Consider the following 20,883-nt stretch of genomic DNA (forward strand, 5'->3'; position numbering starts at 1 on the left):
TCACTTATTCCCTTTATCTGCTCTCCCCAGATAGTGACCTCTCTACCCTCTGTTATCTTTATCACATTCCCTTTATCTGCCCTCCCCCGTGAGTGACCCCTCTACCCTCAGTATTATCATCTCTATCACATTCCCTTTATCTGCCCTCCCCCATGAGTGACCCCTCTACCCTCAGTATTATCATCTCTATCACTTATTCCTTTTATCTGCCCTCCCCCGTGAGTGGCCTCTCTACCCTCTGTTATCATCTCTATCACATTCCCTTTATCTGCTGTCCCCAGGGAGTGACCCCTCTACCCTCAGTATTATCTCTATCACTTATTCCCTCTGTCTCTATCACATTCCATTTATCTGCTTTCCCAGTGAGTGACCCCTTTAACATCAGTATTATCATCTCTATCACATTCCCTTTATCTGCTCTCCCCAGTGAGTGACCCCTCTACCCTCAGTATTATCTCTATCACTTATTCCCAGTGTCTCTATCACATTCCCTTTATCTGTTCTCCCCAGTGAGTGACCCCTCTACCCTCAGTATTATCATCTCTATCACATTCCCTTTATCTGCTCTCCCCAGTGAGTGACCCCTCTACCCTCAGTATTATCATCTCTATCACTTATTCCCTCTGTCTCTATCACATTCCCCTTATCTGCTCTCCCCAGTGAGTGACCCCTCTACCCTCAGTATTATCATCTCTATCACTTATTCCCTCTGTCTCTATCACATTCCCTTTATCTGCTGTCCCCAGTGAGTGACCCCTCTACCCTCAGTATTCTCATCTCTATCACTTATTCCCTCTGTCTCTATCACATTCCCCTTATCTGCTGTCCCCAGTGAGTGAACCCTCTACCCTCAGTATTATCGTATCTATCACTTATTCCCTTTATCTGCTCTCCCCAGTGAGTGACCTCTCTACCCTCTGTTATCATCTCTATCACATTCCCTTTATCTGCTGTCCCCAGTGAGTGACCCCTCTACCCTCAGTATTATCATCTCTATCACTTATTCCCTCTGTCTCTATCACATTCCCCTTATCTGCTGTCCCCAGTGAGTGACCCCTCTACCCTCAGTATTATCATCTCTATCACTTATTCCCTCTGTCTCTATCACATTCCCCTTATCTGCTGTCCCCAGTGAGTGACCCCTCTATGCTCAGTATTATCATCTCTATCACTTATTCCCTTTATCTGCCCTCCCCGTCAGTGACCCCTCTACCCTCAGTATTATCACTTATGCCTTTTATCTGCCCTCCCCTGTGAGTGGCTTCTCTACCCTCTGTTATCATCTCTATCACGTTCCCTTTATCTGCTGTCCCCAGTGAGTGACCCCTCTACCCTCAGTATTATCATCTCTATCACTTATTCCCTCTGTCTCTATCACATTCCCCTTATCTGCTGTCCCCAGTGAGTGAACCCTCTACCCTCAGTATTATCGTATCTATCACTTATTCCCTTTATCTGCTCTCCCCAGTGAGTGACCCCTCTACCCTCAGTATTATCATCTCTATCACTTATTCCCTCTGTCTCTATCACATTCCCCTTATCTGCTCTCCCCAGTGAGTGACCCCTCTATGCTCAGTATTATCATCTCTATTACTTATTCCCTCTGTCTCTATCACATTCCCTTTATCTGCTCTCCCCACTGAGTGACCCCTCTACCCTTTGTATTATCATCTCTATTACTTATTCCTTCTTTCTCTATCACTTATTCCCTTTAGCTGCTGTCCCCAGTGAGTGACCCCTCTACCCTCAGTATTATCATCTCTATCACTTATTCCCTCTGTCTCTATCACATTCCCTTTATCTGCTGTCCCCAGTGAGTGACCCCTCTACCCTCAGTATTATCATCTCTATCACTTATTCCCTCTGTCTCTATCACATTCCCTTTATCTGCTCTCCCCACTGAGTGACCCCTCTACCCTTTGTATTATCATCTCTATTACTTATTCCTTCTTTCTCTATCACTTATTCCCTTTAGCTGCTGTCCCCAGTGAGTGACCCCTCTACCCTCAGTATTATCATCTCTATCACTTATTCCTTCTTTCTCTATCACTTATTCCCTTTAGCTGCTGTCCCCAGTGAGTGACCCCTCTACCCTCAGTATTATCATCTCTATCACATTCCTTTTATCTGCTGTCCCAGGCGTTTCTGTCCTTCTGTCTGTGGTTCCCTGTCAGGAATGTCTTAAACTTTCAGCCAGTTAGAGTAAGTGGGAAAGGAAAGGGAGGGAGAGAGGGAGAAGGAGGTGGCATGGAAATAATGAGTTAGGAACTGAATATACACCTTGCAACACCCTAAGGTTACTCACTCAGGGAACACCCATAGGGGCGGGAAATGGAATCAGGAAAGGAGCCTAGGATCCCGGACATAGTGTCCCAAGGGAAGGAAAAGGTAAGTTTGACACTCTGACCCCAGGAGCTGACAATCTATATATACAGAGTACTGCAGAACATAGATCATACGAAGTACACATCGTACGATGCACAGATATATATTGTAGTGCTGCTAGACAGCTTACAGCTGGTATACAGATATAGTATAGGGATATGCAATACAGAGAGGAGCAGTGGCCATACAGTAAAACTGGGGGAGAATCTAGGCACAGAGCTGACAATCTATATACAGATACAATACAGAGACTAGCTGTGGTCATACAGTAACACTAGGGGAGAATCTGGGCACAGAGCTGACAATCTATATACAGATACAATACAGAGAGGAGCAGTGGTCATACAGTAACACTGGGGGAGAATCTGGGCACAGAGCTGACAATCTATACACAGATACAATACAGAGACTAGCTGTGGTCATACAGTAACACTGGGGGAGAATCTGGGCACAGAGCTGACAATCTATATACAGATACAATACAGAGAGGAGCAGTGCTCATACAGTAACACTGGGGGAGAATCTGGGCACAGAGCTGACAATCTATATACAGATACAATACAGAGAGGAGCAGTGGTTATACAGTAACACTGGGGGAGAATCTGGGCACAGAGCTGACAATCTATATACAGATACAATACAGAGACTAGCTGTGGTCATACAGTAACACTAGGGGAGAATCTGGGCACAGAGCTGACAATCTATATACAGATACAATACAGAGAGGAGCAGTGGTTATACAGTAACACTAGGGGAGAATCTGGGCACAGAGCTGACAATCTATATACAGATACAATACAGAGAGGAGCAGTGGTCATACAGTAACACTAGGGGAGAATCTGGGCACAGAGCTGACAATCTATATACAGATACAATACAGAGAGGAGCAGTGGTTATACAGTAACACTGGGAGAGAATCTGGGCACAGAGCTGACAATCTATATACAGATACAATACAGAGACTAGCTGTGGTCATACAGTAACACTGGGGGAGAATCTGGGCACAGAGCTGACAATCTATATACAGATACAATACAGAGAGGAGCAGTGGTTATACAGTAACACTGGGGTAGAATCTGGGCACAGAGCTGACAATCTATATACAGATACAATACAGAGAGGAGCAGTGGTCATACAGTAACACTGGTGGAGAATCTGGGCACAGAGCTGACAATCTATACACAGATACAATACAGAGAGGAGCTGTGGTCATACAGTAACACTAGGGGAGAATCTGGGCACAGAGCTGACAATCTATACACAGATACAATACAGAGAGGAGCTGTGGTCATACAGTAACACTAGGGGAGAATCTGGGCACAGAGCTGACAATCTATATACAAATACAATACAGAGACTAGCTGTGGTCATACAGTAACACTAGGGGAGAATCTGGGCACAGAGCTGACAATCTATACACATACAATACAGAGAGGAGCTGTGGTCATACAGTAACACTAGGGGAGAATCTGGGCACAGAGCTGACAATCTATACACAGATACAATACAGAGAGGAGCTGGGGTCATTTAGTAACACTAGGGGAGAATCTGGGCACAGAGCTGACAATCTATATACAGATACAATACAGAGAGGAGCTGGGGTCATACAGTAACACTAGGGGAAAATCTGGGCACAGAGCTGACTATCTATACACAGATACAATACATAGAGGAGCTGGGGTCATACAGTTACATTGGGGGACAATCTGGGCACAGAGCTGACAATCTATATACATATACAATACAGAGAGGAGCTGTGGTCATACAGTAACACTAGGGGAGAATCTGGGCACAGAGCTGACAATCTATACACAGGTACAATACAGAGAGGAGCTGGGGTCATACAGTAACACTAGGGGAGAATCTGGGCACAGAGCTGACAATCTATATACAGATACAATACAGAGAGGAGCTGGGGTCATACAGTAACACTAGGGGAGAATCTGGGCACAGAGCTGACAATCTATATACAGAGAGGAGCAGTGGTCATACAGTAACACTAGCGGAGAATCTGGGCACAGAGCTGACAATCTATATACAGGTACAATACAGAGAGGAGCAGTGGTTATACAGTAACACTAGGGGAGAATCTGGGCACAGAGCTGACAATCTGTACACAACAACAATAAAGAGAGAAGCACTAAACCTGAAAGAGAATTACTGACCAGCAGAGCTGACAATCTGTATACAGATGCAATAAATAGACCAGGCAATGACATTTAGGAAAACAGAGAAAAGTGCCCTTTGCCTGTAGAGCTTACAGTCTTACAGCACTGACTACAAATACATACAACGTTAGTTATTTTGTTTTGCACAATAATAATGATCCTTTCATGTTGGTGATAATCTCTTTCTGATTAATTCTAGCGTGATCGCATAATCCCCTAAATACAGGGCTGGAAACGGCCGGACACACAGATCTTGGCATGGGGACATTAGACTCTGAGCAGTCAGTCATAAGGTAACTACCCAACTTAAAGTCATTTGTATATATGCTCAGGATCATTATACAATGCAGTGTGCTCATTATCAGTGTATAGATACATCATTATACAGTGCAGTGTGCTCATTATCAGTGTATAGAGACTCACATCATTATACAGTGCAGTGTGCTCATTATCAGTGTATAGATACTCACGTCATTATACAGTACAGTGTGCTCATTATCTGTGTATAGATACTCACATCATTATACAGTGCAGTGTGTTCATTATCAGTGTATACTCACATCATTATACAGTGCAGCGTGCTCATTATCAGTGTATAGATACTCACATCATTATACAGTGCAGTGTGCTCATTATCAGTGTATAGATACTCACATCATTATGCAGTGCAGTGTGCTCATTATCAGTGTATAGATACATCATTATACAGTGCAGTGTGCTCATTATCAGTGTATAGATACTCACATCATTATACAGTGCAGTGTGCTCATTATCAGTGTATAAATACTCACGTCATTATACAGTACAGTGTGCTCATTATCTGTGTATAGATACTCACATCATTATACAGTGCAGTGTGCTCATTATCAGTGTATACTCAAAACATTATACAGTGCAGCGTGCTCATTATCAGTGTATAGATACATCATTATACAGTACAGTGTGCTCATTATCAGTGTATAGATACATCATTATACAGTGCAGTGTGCTCATTATCAGTGTATAGATACATCATTATACAGTGCAGTGTGCTCATTATCAGTGTATAGATACATCATTATACAGTGCAGTGTGCTCATTATCAGTGTATAGATACATCATTATACAGTGCAGTGTGCTCATTACCAGTGTATAGATACATCATTATACAGTGCAGTGTACTCATTATCAGTGTATAGATACATCATTATACAGTGCAGTGTGCTCATTATCAGTGTATAGGTACTCACATCATTATACAGTGCAGCGTGCTCATTATCAGTGTATAGATACTTACATCATTATACAGTGCAGTGTGCTCATTATCAGTGTATAAATACTCACATCATTATACTGTGCAGTGTGCTCATTATCAGTGTATAGATACTCACATCATTATACAGTGCAGCGTGCTTATTATCAGTGTATAGATACTTACATCATTATACAGTGCAGTGTGCTCATTATCAGTGTATAGATACTCACATCATTATACAGTACAGTGTGCTCATTATCAGTGTATAGATACTCACATCATTATACAGTACAGTGTGCTCATTATCAGTGTATAGATACTCACATCATTATACAGTGCAGCATGCTCATTATCAGTGTATAGATACTTACATCATTATACAGTGCAGTGTGCTCATTATCAGTGTATAGATACTCACATCATTATACAGTGCAGTGTGCTCATTATCAGTGTATAAATACTCACATCAATTTACAGTTCAGTGTGCTCATTATCAGTGTATAGATACCCACATCATTATACAGTGCAGTGTGCTCATTATCAGTGTATAGATACTCACATCATTATACAATGCAGTGTGCTCATTATCAGTGTATAGATACTCACATTATTATACAGTGCAGTGTGTTCATTATCAGTGTATAGATTACTCACATTATTATACAGTGCAGTGTGTTCATTATCAGTGTTTAGATACTCACATCATTATAAATTACAGTGTGCTCATAACCAGTGTATATATACATCATTATACAGTGCAGTGTGCTCATTATCAGTGTATAGATACATCATTATACAGTGCAGTGTGCTCATTATCAGTGTATAGATAGATCATTATACAGTGCATTGTGCTCATTACTAGTGTATAGATACATCATTATACAGTGCAGTGTGCACATTATCAGTGTATAGATACATCATTATACAGTGCAGTGTGCTCATTATCAGTGTATAGGTACTCACATCATTATACAGTGCAGCGTGCTCATTATCAGTGTATAGATACTTACATCATTATACAGTGCAGTGTGCTCATTATCAGTGTATAAATACTCACATCATTATACTGTGCAGTGTGCTCATTATCAGTGTATAGATACTCACATCATTATACAGTGCAGCGTGCTTATTATCAGTGTATAGATACTTACATCATTATACAGTGCAGTGTGCTCATTATCAGTGTATAGATACTCACATCATTATACAGTACAGTGTGCTCATTATCAGTGTATAGATACTCACATCATTATACAGTACAGTGTGCTCATTATCAGTGTATAGATACTCGCATCATTATACAGTGCAGCATGCTCATTATCAGTGTATAGATACTTACATCATTATACAGTGCAGTGTGCTCATTATCAGTGTATAGATACTCACATCATTATACAGTGCAGTGTGCTCATTATCAGTGTATAAATACTCACATCAATTTACAGTTCAGTGTGCTCATTATCAGTGTATAGATACCCACATCATTATACAGTGCAGTGTGCTCATTATCAGTGTATAGATACTCACATCATTATACAATGCAGTGTGCTCATTATCAGTGTATAGATACTCACATTATTATACAGTGCAGTGTGTTCATTATCAGTGTATAGATTACTCACATTATTATACAGTGCAGTGTGTTCATTATCAGTGTATAGATACTCACATCATTATAAATTACAGTGTGCTCATAACCAGTGTATAGATACATCATTATACAATGCAGTGTGCTCATTATCAGTGTATAGATACATCATTATACAATGCAGTGTGCTCATTATCAGTGTATAGATACATCATTATACAATGCAGTGTGCTCATTATCAGTGTATAGGTACTCACATCATTATATAGTGCAGTGTGCTCATTATCAATGTATAGATACTCACATCATTATACAGTGTAGCATGCTCATTATCAGTGTATAGATACTCCCATCATTATACAGTGCAGCGTGCTCATTATCATTGTATAAATACTCACATCATTATACAGTACAGTGTGCTCATTATCAGTGTATAGATACTCACATCATTATACAGTGCAAAGTGCTCATTATCAGTGTATAGATACTCACATCATTATACAGTGCAGTGTGCTCATTATCAGTGTAAAGATACATCATTATACAGTACAGCATGCTCATTATCAGTGTATATATACTCACATCATTATACAAGGCAGTGTGCTCATTATCAGTGTATAGATACATCATTATACAATGCAGTGTGCTCATTATCAGTGTATAGATACATCATTATACAATGCAGTGTGCTCATTATCAGTGTATAGATACTCACATCATTATAAAGTACAGTGTGCTCATTATCAGTGTATAGAAACTCACATCATTATACAGTGCAGCGTGCTCATTATCAGTGTATAGATACTCACATCATTGTACAGTACAGTGTGCTCATTATCAGTGCATAGATACTCACATCATTATACAGTGCAGCGTTCCCATTATCAGTGTATAGATACTCAAATCATTATACAGTGCAGTGTGCTCATTATCAGTGTATAAATACTCACATCATTATACAGTGCAGCGTGCTCATAATCAGTGTATAGATACTCACATCATTATACAGTGCAGCGTGCTCATTATCAAGGTATAGATACATCATTATACAGTGCAGTGTGCTCATTATCAGTGTATAGATACTCACATCATTATACAATGCAGTGTGCTCATTATCAGGGTATAGATACTCACATCATTATACAGTGCAGCGCGCTCATTATCAGTGTATAGATACTAACATCATTATACAGTGCAGCATGCTCATTATCAGTGTATAGATACATCATTATACAGTGCAGTGTACTCATCATCAGTGTATAGATACTCACATTATTATACAATGCAGTGTGCTCATTATCAGTGTATAGATAGTCACGTCATTATATAGTGCAGTGTGTGCTTATTATCTGTGTATAAATACTTAGTATCATTATACAGTACAGCATGCTTATTTTCAGTGTATAAATACTTAGTATCATTATACAGTGCAGCATGCTCATTATCAGTGTATAGATACTCACATCATTATACAGTGCAGTATGCTCATTTTCCGTGTATAGATACTCACATCATTATACAGTGCAGTGTACTCGATGTCAGTATATAGAAACTCACATCATTATGCAGTGCAGTGTGCTCATTATCAGTGTATAGATACTCACATAATTATACAGTGCAGTGTGCTCATTATCAGTGTATAGATACTCACATCATTATACAGTGCAGTCAGTGTGCTCATTATCAGTGTATAGATACTCACATCATTATATAGTGCAGTATGCTCCTTATCAGTGTATAGATACTCACATCATTATACAGTGGGGTGTGCTCACTATCAGTGTATAGATACTCACATCATTATACATTTCAGTGTGCTTATTATCAGTGTATAGATAATCACATCATTATACAGCGCAGTGTGATCATTATCAGTGTATAGATACATCATTATACAGTGCAGTGTGCTCATTTTCAGTGTATAGATACTCACATCATTATACAGTACAGTGTGCTCATTATCAGTGTACTGATACTCACATCATTATACAGTACAGTGTGCTCATTATCAGTGTACTGATACTCACATCATTATACAGTGCAGTGTGCTCATTATCAGTGTACTGATACTCACATCATTATACAGTGCAGCGTGCTCATTATCAGTGTATAGATACTTACATCATTATACAGCGCAGTGTGCTCATTATCAGTGTATAGATACTCACATCATTGTACAGCGCAATGTGATCATTATCAGTGTATAGATACTCAAATCATTATACAGTGCCACTTGCTCATCAGTGTATAGATACTCACATTATTATACAGTACAGTGTGCTCATTATCAGTGTATAGATACTCACATCATTATACAGTGCAGCGTGCTTATTATCAGTGTATAGATACTCACATCATTATACAGTGCAGCGTGCTTATTATCAGTGTATAGATACTCACATCATTATACAGTGCAGCATGCTCATTATCAGTGTATATATACTCACATCATTATACAGTGCAGTGTGCTCATTATCAGTGTATATATACTCACATCATTATACAGTACAGCGTGCTCATTATCAGTGTATAGATACTCACATCATTATACAGTGCTGCATGCTCATTATCAGTGTATATATACTCACATCATTATACAGTACAACGTGCTCATTATCAGTGTATAGATACTCACATCATTATACAGTACAGTGTGCTCATTATCAGTGTACTGATACTCACATCATTATACAGTGCAGTGTGCTCATTATCAGTGTACTGATATTCACATCATTCTACAGTGCAGTGCTCATTATCAGTGTATAGATACTTACATCATTATACAGCACAGTGTGCTCATTATCAGTGTATAGATACTCACATCATTATACAGTGAAGCATGCTCATTATCAGTGTATAGATACCCTCATCATTATACAGTGCAGTGTGCTCATTATCGTTGTATAGATACTGACATCATTATACAGTGCAGTGTGCTCATTATCAGTGTATAGATACTCACATCATTATACAGTACAGTGTGCTCACTATCAGTATATAGATACTCACATCATTATGCAGTGTGCTCATTATCAGTGTATAGATACTCACATCATTATACAGTGCAGCTTGCTCATTATCAGTGTATAGATACTCACATCATTATACAGTGCAGTGTGCTCATTATCAGTGTATAGATACTCACATCATTATACAGAGCAGCGTGCCCATTATCAGTGTATAGATACTCACATCATTATACAGTGCAGTGTGCTCATTATCAGTGTATAGATACTCACATCATTATACAGTGAAGTGTCTCATTATCAGTGTGTAGATACTCACATCATTATACAGCGCAACGTGATCATTATCAGTGTATAGATACATCATTATACAGTGCAGTGTGCTCATTTTCAGTGTATAGATACTCACATCATTATACAGTGCAGTGTGCTCATTATCAGTGTATAGATACTCACATCATTATACAGTACAGTGTGCTCATTATCAGTGTATAGATACTCACATCATTATACAGTACAGTGTGCTCATTATCAGTGTATAGATACTCAAATCATTATACAGTGCAACTTGCTCATCAGTGTATAGATACTCAAATCATTATACAGTGCAGCATGCTCATTATCAGTGTATAGATACTCACATCATTATACAGTGCAGTGTGCTCATTATCAGTGTATAGATACTCACATCATTATACAGTGCAGCGTGTTCATTGTCAGTGTATAGATACTCACATCATTATACAGTGCAGCGTGCTCATTATCAGTGTATAGATACTCACATCATTATACAGTGCAGTGTGCTCATTATCAGTGTATAGATACTCACATCATTATACAGTGCAGCATGCTCATTGTCAGTGTATAGATACTCACATCATTATACAGTGCAGCGTGCTCATTATCAGTGTATAGATACTCACATCATTATACAGTGCAGCATGCTCATTATCAGTGTATATATACTCACATCATTATACAGTTCAGCGTGCTCATTATCAGTGTATAGATACTCACATCATTATACAGTACAGTGTGCTCATTATCAGTGTACTGATACTCACATCATTATATAGTGCAGTGTGCTCAATATCAGTGTACTGATACTCACATCATTCTACAGTGCAGCGTGCTCATTATAAGTGTATAGATACTTACATCATTATACAGCGCAGTGTGCTCATTATCAGTGTATAGATACTCACATCATTATACAGTGCAGCATGCTCATTATCAGTGTATAGATACTCTCATCATTATACAGTGCAGTGTGCTCATTATCGTTGTATAGATACTGACATCATTATACAGTGCAGTGTGCTAATTATCAGTGTATAGATACTCACATCATTATACAGTACAGTGTGCTCTATTTCAGTATATAGATACTCACATCATTATACAGTGCAGCGTGCTGATTATCAGTGTATAGATACTCATATCATTATACAGTGCAGAGTGCTCATTATCAGTGTATAGATACTCATATCATTATACAGTGCAGAATGCTCATTATCAGTGTATAGATACTCACATCATTATACAGTGCAGTGTGCTCATTATCAGTGTATAGATACTCACATCATTATACAGTGCAGTGTCTCATTATCAGTGTATAGATACTCACATCATTATACAGCGCAACTTGATCATTATGAGTGTATAGATACATCATTATACAGTGCTGTGTGCTCATTTTCAGTGTATAGATACTCAAATCATTATACAGTGCAACTTGCTTATCAGTGTATAGATACTCACATCATTATACAATGCAGCGTGCTCATTATCAGTGTATAGATAGTCACATCATTATACAGTGCAGCATGCTCATTATCAGTGTATAGATACTCACATCATTATACAGTGCAGTGTGCTCATTATCAGTGTATAGATACTCACATCATTATACAGTGCAGTGTGCTCATTATCAGTTTATAGATACATCATTATACAGTCGAGTGTGCTCACTATCAGTATATAGATACTCACATCATTATACAGTGCAGCGTGCTCATTATCAGTGTATAGATACTCATATCATTATACAGTGCAGAGTGCTCATTATCAGTGTATAGATACTCATATCATTATACAGTGCAGAGTGCTCATTATTAGTGTATAAATACTCACATCATTATACAGTGCAGTGTGCTCATTATCAGTGTATAGATACTCACATCATTATACAGTGCAGTGTCTCATTATCAGTGTATAGACATTCACATCATTATACAGCGCAACGTGATCATTATCAGTGTATAGATACATCATTATACAGTGCAGTGTGCTCATTTTCAGTGTATAGATACTCAAATCATTATACAGTGCAACTTGCTCATCAGTGTATAGATACTCACATCATTATACAGTGCAGCATGCTCATTATCAGTGTATAGATACTCACATCATTATACAGTGCAGTGTGCTCATTATCAGTGTATAGATACTCACATCATTATACAGTGCAGCGTGCTCATTATCAGTGTATAGATAGTCACATCATTATACAGTGCAGCATGCTCATTATCAGTGTATAGATACTCACATCATTATACAGTGCAGTGTGCTCATTATCCTTGTATAGATAGTCACATCATTATACAGTGCAGCATGCTCATTATCAGTGTATAGATACTCACATCATTATACAGTGCAGTGTGCTCATTATCAGTGTATGGATACTCACATCATTATACAGTGCAGCGTGCTCATTATCAGTGTATAGATATTCACATCCTTATACAGTGCAGTGTGCTCATTATCAGTGTATAGATACTCACATCATTATACAGTGTAGCATGCTCATTATCACTGTAGATACTCTCATCATTATACAGTGCAGTGTGCTCATTATCAGTGTATAGATACTGACACCATTATACAGTGCAGTGTGCTCATTATCAGTGTATAAATACTTACATCATTATACAGTGCAGCGTGCTCATTATCAGTGTATAGATACTTACATCATTATACAGTGCAGCATGCTCATTATCAGTGTATAGATACTTACATCATTATACAGTGCAGCGTGCTCATTATCAGTGTATAGATACTTACATCATTATACAGTGCAGCGTGCTCATTATCAGTGTATAAATACTTACATCATTATACAGTGCAGCATGCTCATTATCAGTGTATAGATACTTACATCATTATACAGTGCAATGTGCTCATTATCAGTGTATAGATACTTACATCATTATACAGTGCAGCGTGCTCATTATCAGTGTATAGATACTTACATCATTATACAGTGCAATGTGCTCATTATCAGTGTATAGATACTCAAATCATTATACTGTGCATTGTGGTCATTATCAGTGCATAGATACTCACATCATTATACTGTGCAGCGTGCTTATTATCAGTGTATAAATACTTAGTATCATTATACAGTACAGCGTGCTTATTATCAGTTTATAAATACTTAGTATCATTATACAGTGCAGCATGCTCATTATCAGTGTATAGATACTCACATCATTATACAGTGCAGTGTGCTCATTATCAGTGTATAGATACTCACATCATTATACAGTACAGCGTGCTCATTATCAGTGTATAGATACTCACATCATTATACAGTGCAGCATGCTCATTATCAGTGTATAGATACTCACATCATTATACAGTACAGTGTGCTCATTATCAGTGTATAGATACTCACATCATTATACAGTGCAGCGTGCTCATTATCAGTGTATAGATTCTCACATCATTATACAGTGCAGCATGCTCATTATCAGTGTATAGATACTCACATCATTATACAGTGCAGCGTGCACATTATCAGTGTATTTATACTCACATCATTATACAGTGCAGCGTGCACATTATCAGTGTATAGATACTCACATCATTATACAGTACTGTGTGCTCATTATCAGTGTATAGATACTCAAATCATTATACAGTGCAGTGTGTTCATTATCAGTGTATAGATACTCACATCATTATACAGTGCACTGTGCTCATTATCAGTATATAGATACTCACATCATTATACAGTACAGCGTGCTCATTATCAGTGTATAGATACTCACATCATTATACAGTGCAGTGTGCTCATTATCAGTGTATAGATACTTACATCATTATACAGTGCAGTGTGCTCATTATCAGTGTATAGATACTCACATCATTATACAGTGCAGCGTGCTAATTATCTGTGTATAGATACTCACATCATTATACAGTGCAGTCTACTCATTATCAGTGTATAGATACTCACATCATTATACAGTGCAGTGTGCTCATTATCAGTGTATAGATACTCACATCATTATACAGTTTAGTGTGCTCATTATCAGTGTATAGATACTCACATCATTATACAGTGCAGTGTGCTCATTATCAGTGTATAGATACTCACATCATTATACAGTGCAGTGTACTCATTATCAGTGTATAGATACTCACATCATTATACAGTGCAGCGTGCTCATTATCAGTGTATAGATACTCACATTATTATACAATGCAGTGTGCTCATTATCAGTGTATAGATACTTACATCATTATACAGTGCAGCATGTTCATTAACAATGTATATATAGTCACATCATTATACTAATCTGTTGGCGCTCTACAAATAACCGATAATAATAATAATAATAATATACAGTGCAGTGTGTGCTCATTATCAGTGTATAAATACTTAGTATCATTATACAGTACAGCGTGCTTATTATCAGTGTATAAATACTTAGTATCATTATACAGTGGAGCATGTATAGATACTCACATCATTATACAGTGCAGTGTGCTCATTATCAGTGTATAGATACTCACATCATTATACAGTGCAGTGTGCTCATTATCAGTGTATAGATACTCACATCATTATACAGTGCAGAGTGCTCATTATCAATGTATAGATACTCACATCATTATACAGTGCAGTGTGCTCATTATCAGTGTACAGATACTCACATCATTATACAATGCAGTGTGCTCATTATCAGTGTATAAATACTCACAGCATTATACAGTTCAGTGTGGTTATTATCAGTGTATAGATACTCACATCATTATACAGCGCAATGTGATCATTATCAGTGTATAGATACATCATTATACAGTGCAGTGTGCTCATTTTTAGTGTATAGATACTCAAATCATTATACATTGCAACTTGCTCATCAGTGTATAAATACTCACATCATTATACAGTACAGTGTGCCGATTATCAGTGTATAGATACTCACATCATTATACAGTGCAGCGTGCTCATTATCAGTGTATAGATTCTCACATCATTATACAGTGCAGCGTGCTCATTATCAGTGTATATATACTCACATCATTATATAGTGCAGTGTGCTCATTATCAATGTATAGATACTCACATCATTATACAGTGCAGTAGCTCATTATCAGTATATAGATACTCACAACATTATACAGGGCAGTGTGCTCATTACCAGTAAATAGATACTCACATCATTATACAGTGCAGCGTGCTCATCATCAGTGTATAGATACTCTCATCATTATACAGTGCAGTGTGCTCATTATTGTTGTATAGATACTGACATCATTATACAGTGCAGCGTGCTCATTATCAGTGTATAGATACTCATATCATTATACAGTGCAGAGTGCTCATTATCAGTGTATAGATACTCACATCATTATGCAGTGTGCTCATTATCAGTGTATAGATACTCACATCATTATACAGTGCAGCTTGCTCATTATCAGTGTATAGATACTCACATCATTATACAGTGCAGTGTGCTTATTATCAGTGTATAGATACTCACATCATTATACAGAGCAGCGTGCCCATTATCAGTGTATAGATACTCACATCATTATACAGTGCAGTGTGCTCATTATCAGTGTATAGATACTCGCATCATTATACAGTGCAGTGTCTCATTATCAGTGTGTAGATACTCACATCATTATACAGCGCAACGTGATCATTATCAGTGTATAGATACATCATTATACAGTGCAGTGTGCTCATTTTCAGTGTATAGATACTCACATCATTATACAGTGCAGTGTGCTCATTATCAGTGTATAGATACTCACATCATTATACAGTACAGTGTGCTCATTATCAGTGTATAGATACTCACATCATTTACAGTGTGCTCATTATCAGTGTATAGATACTCAAATCATTATACAGTGCAACTTGCTCATCAGTGTATAGATACTCACATCATTATACAGTGCAGCATGCTCATTATCAGTGTATAGATACTCACATCATTATACAGTGCAGTGTGCTCATTATCAGTGTATAGATACTCACATCATTATACAGTGCAGCGTGCTCATTATCAGTGTATAGATAGTCACATCATTATACAGTGCAGCATGCTCATTATCAGTGTATAGATACTCACATCATTATACAGTGCAGTGTGCTCATTATCAGTGTATAGATAGTCACATCATTATACAGTGCAGCATGCTCATTATCAGTGTATAGATACTCACATCATTATACAGTGCAGTGTGCTCATTATCAGTGTATAGATACTCACATCATTATACAGTGCAGCATGTTCATTATCAGTGTATAGATATTCACATCCTTATACAGTGCAGTGTGCTCATTATCAGTGTATAGATACTCACATCATTATACAGTGTAGCATGCTCATTATCACTGTAGATACTCTCATCATTATACAGTGCAGTGTGCTCATTATCAGTGTATAGATACTGACACCATTATACAGTGCAGTGTGCTCATTATCAGTGTATAAATACTTACATCATTATTCAGTGCAGTGTGCTCATTATCAGTGTATAGATACTAACATCATTATACAGTGCTGTGTGCTCATTATCAGTGTATAGATACTCAAATCATTATACTGTGCATTGTGGTCATTATCAGTGCATAGATACTCACATCATTATACAGTTCAGCGTGCTTATTATCAGTGTATAAATACTTAGTATCATTATACAGTACAGTGTGCTTATTATCAGTTTATAAATACTTAGTATCATTATACAGTGCAGTATGCTCATTATCAGTGTATAGATACTCACATCATTATACAGTGCAGTGTACTCATTATCAGTGTATAGATACTCACATCATTATACAGTGCAGTGTGCTCATTATCAGTGTATAGATACTCACATCATTATACAGTGCAGTGTACTCATTATCAGTGTATAGATACTCACATCATTATACAGTGCAGCGTGCTCATTATCAGTGTATAGATACTCACATTATTATACAATGCAGTGTGCTCATTATCAGTGTATAGATACTCACATCATTATACAGTGCAGCATGTTCATTAACAGTGTATAGATAGTCACGTCATTATACTAATCTGTTGGCGCTCTACAAATAACCGATAATAATAATAATAATAATAATAATATACAGTGCAGTGTGTGCTCATTATCAGTGTATAAATACTTAGTATCATTATACAGTACAGCGTGCTTATTATCAGTGTATAAATACTTAGTATCATTATACAGTGGAGCATGTATAGATACTCACATCATTATACAGTGCAGCAAGCTCATTATCAGTGTATAGATACTCACATCATTATACAGTGCAGTGTGCTCATTATCAGTGTATAGATACTTACATCATTATACAGTGCAGCGTGCTCATTATCAGTGTATAGATACTCACATCATTATACAGTACAGTGTGCTCATTATCAGTGTATAGATACTCACATCATTATACAGTGCAGTGTGCTCATTATCAGTGTATAGATACTTACATCATTATACAGTGCAGCGTGCTCATTATCAGTGTATAGATACTCACATCATTATACAGTACAGTGTGCTCATTATCAGTGTATAGATACTCACATCATTATACAGTGCAGTGTGCTCATTATCAGTGTACAGATACTCACATCATTATACAGTGCAGTGTGCTCATTATCAGTGTATAAATACTCACAGCATTATACAGTTCAGTGTGGTTATTATCAGTGTATAGATACTCACATCATTATACAGTGCAGTGTGCTCATTATCAGTGTATAGATACTCACATCATTATAAAGTGCAGCATGCTCATTATCAGTGTATAGATACTCACATCATTATACAGTGCAGCGTGCTCATCATCAGTGTATAGATACTCACATCATTATACAGTGCAGCATGCTCATTATCAGTGTATAGATACTCACATCATTATACAGTACAGTGTGCTCATTATCAGTGTATAGATACTCACATCATTATACAGTGCAGCATGCTCATTATCAGTGTATAGATACTTACATCATTATACAGTGCAGCATGCTCATTATCAGTGTATAGATACTTACATAATTATACAGTGCAGCATGCTCATTATCAGTGTATAGATACTTACATCATTATACAGTGCAGCATGCTCATTATCAGTGTATAGATACTTACATCATTATACAGTGCAGCATGCTCATTATCAGTGTATAGATACTTACATCATTATACAGTGCAGCGTGCTCATTATCAGTGTATAGATACTCATATCATTATACAGTGCAGAGTGCTCATTATCAGTGTATAGATACTCATATCATTATACAGTGCAGAGTGCTCATTATCAGTGTATAGATACTCACATCATTATACAGTGCAGTAGCTCATTATCAGTGTATAAATACTCACAACATTATACAGGGCAGTGTGCTCATTACCAGTGAATAGATTCTCGCATCATTATACAGTGCAGCGTGCTCATCATCAGTGTATAGATACTCACATCATTATACAGTGCAGTGTGCTCATTATCAGTGTATAGATACTCACATTATTATACAGTGCAGCGTGCTCATTATCAGTGTATAGATACTCACATCATTATACAGTGCAGTAGCTCATTATCAGTGTATAGATACTCATATCATTATACAGTGCAGCGTGCTCATTTTCAGTGTATAGATACTCACATTATTATACAGTACAGTGTGCTCATTATCAGTGTATAGATACTCACAACATTATACAGGGAAGTGTGCTCATTACCAATGAATAGATACTCACATCATTATACAGTGCAGCGTGCTCATCATCAGTGTATAGATACTCACATCATTATACAGTGCAGCATGCTCATTATCAGTGTATATATACTCACATCATTATACAGTACAGTGTGCTCATTATCAGTGCATAGATACTCACATCATTATACAGTGCAGCATGCTCATTATCAGTGTATAGATACGTACATCATTATATAGTGCAGCATGCTCATTAACAGTGTATAGATATTTACATCGTTATACAGTGCAGCATGCTCATTATCCATGTATAGCTACTTAGTAGTTATGTAGAGTGTAATGTGTATAGATAATTAGTGCTGTTGTAGAGTACATCGTGTGCAGATACTCAGTGCTATTGTAGAGTGCAGAGTGTAAAGATACTCAGCGCTGTTGTAGATTGCAGATTGTATAGATACTCAGCGGTATTGTAGAGTGCAGTGTATATAGATACTCAGCGGTATTGTAGAGTGCAGTGTCTATAGATATTCAGTGGTATTGTAGAGTGCAGCATGTATCGTTACTCAGCACTTTTGTAGAGTGCAGTGTGTATAGATACTCAGTGCTGTTGTAGAGTGCAGTGTGTTTAGATACATAGCGGTATTGGGGAGTGTAGTGTGTATAGATACCCAGCGCAGACTGCAGCGTGTGTAGATACTTAATGTAAAGTTCAGTGTGTATATATTGTTATCAGTATTGTAGAGTTCAGCGTGTATATATACTTAGCGGTATTTTACAGTGCAGTGTGTATAGATTCTTAGTGGTATTGTATAGTGTAGTGTGTATATATATTTAGCGGTGGTGTAGAGTGCAGCGTGTATAGATACTTAGTGGTATTGTAGAGTGCAGTGTGTATAGATACTCAGTGCAGTGTGTATAGATACTTAGAGGTATTGTAGGTTGCAGCGTGTATAGATACTCAGCTGTATTATAGAGTGCAGTGTGTATAGATACTCAGCGCAGAGTGCAGGGTGTATAGATACTTAGCGGTATTGTAGGGTTTAGTGTGTATAGATACTCATCGCAGAGTGCAGTGTGTATAGATACTTAGCGGTATTGTAGAGTGCAGTGTGTATAGATACTTAGCGGTATTGTGGAGTGCATTGTGTATAGATACTTAGCGGTATTGTAGGGTTCAGTGTGTATAGATATTTATCGCAGAGTTCAGAGTGTAGAGTGTATAGATACTTAGAGGTATTGTAGAGTGCAGTGTGTATAAATACTTAGCAGTGTTGTAGAGTGCAGTGTGTATAGATACTTAGCGGTATTGTAGGGTTCAGTGTGTATAGATACTCATCTCAGAGTGTAGTGTGTATAGATACCTAGCGGTATTGTAGAGTGCAGTATGTATAGATGCTTAGCGGTATTGTAGAGTGGAGTGTGTATAGATACTTAGTGCTATTGTAGAGTGCAGTTTATGTAGATACTCAGTCCACAGTGCAGTGTGTATAGATACTTAGCGCTATTGTAGAGTGCAGTGTTTACAGATACTTAGCTCTTTTTTTGAGTGCAGCGTGTATAGATAGTTAGCTGTATTGTA

At 37.5% G+C, this 20,883-nt stretch overlaps 1 protein-coding gene across 1 annotated transcript in view; it reads left to right on the top strand.

Annotated features, from left to right (window-relative positions):
• Positions 1-2,249: 2,249 nt before the first annotated feature.
• RIN1 (Ras and Rab interactor 1) overlaps positions 2,250-20,883 on the top strand; it is a 65,962-nt gene continuing 47,328 nt past the window's right edge. Inside the window, exons 1-2 of the mRNA XM_053720028.1 lie at positions 2,250-2,388; positions 4,753-4,846. Of these exons, the coding sequence (XP_053576003.1) occupies positions 4,812-4,846 (35 nt within the window). The 5' untranslated portion in view covers positions 2,250-2,388; positions 4,753-4,811. The remainder of the gene's footprint in view (positions 2,389-4,752; positions 4,847-20,883) is intronic.

The sequence above is a fragment of the Bombina bombina genome, chromosome 7 (genome assembly GCF_027579735.1).
Source record: "Bombina bombina isolate aBomBom1 chromosome 7, aBomBom1.pri, whole genome shotgun sequence".
In the NCBI taxonomy this organism is placed as follows: Eukaryota; Metazoa; Chordata; class Amphibia; order Anura; family Bombinatoridae; genus Bombina; species Bombina bombina.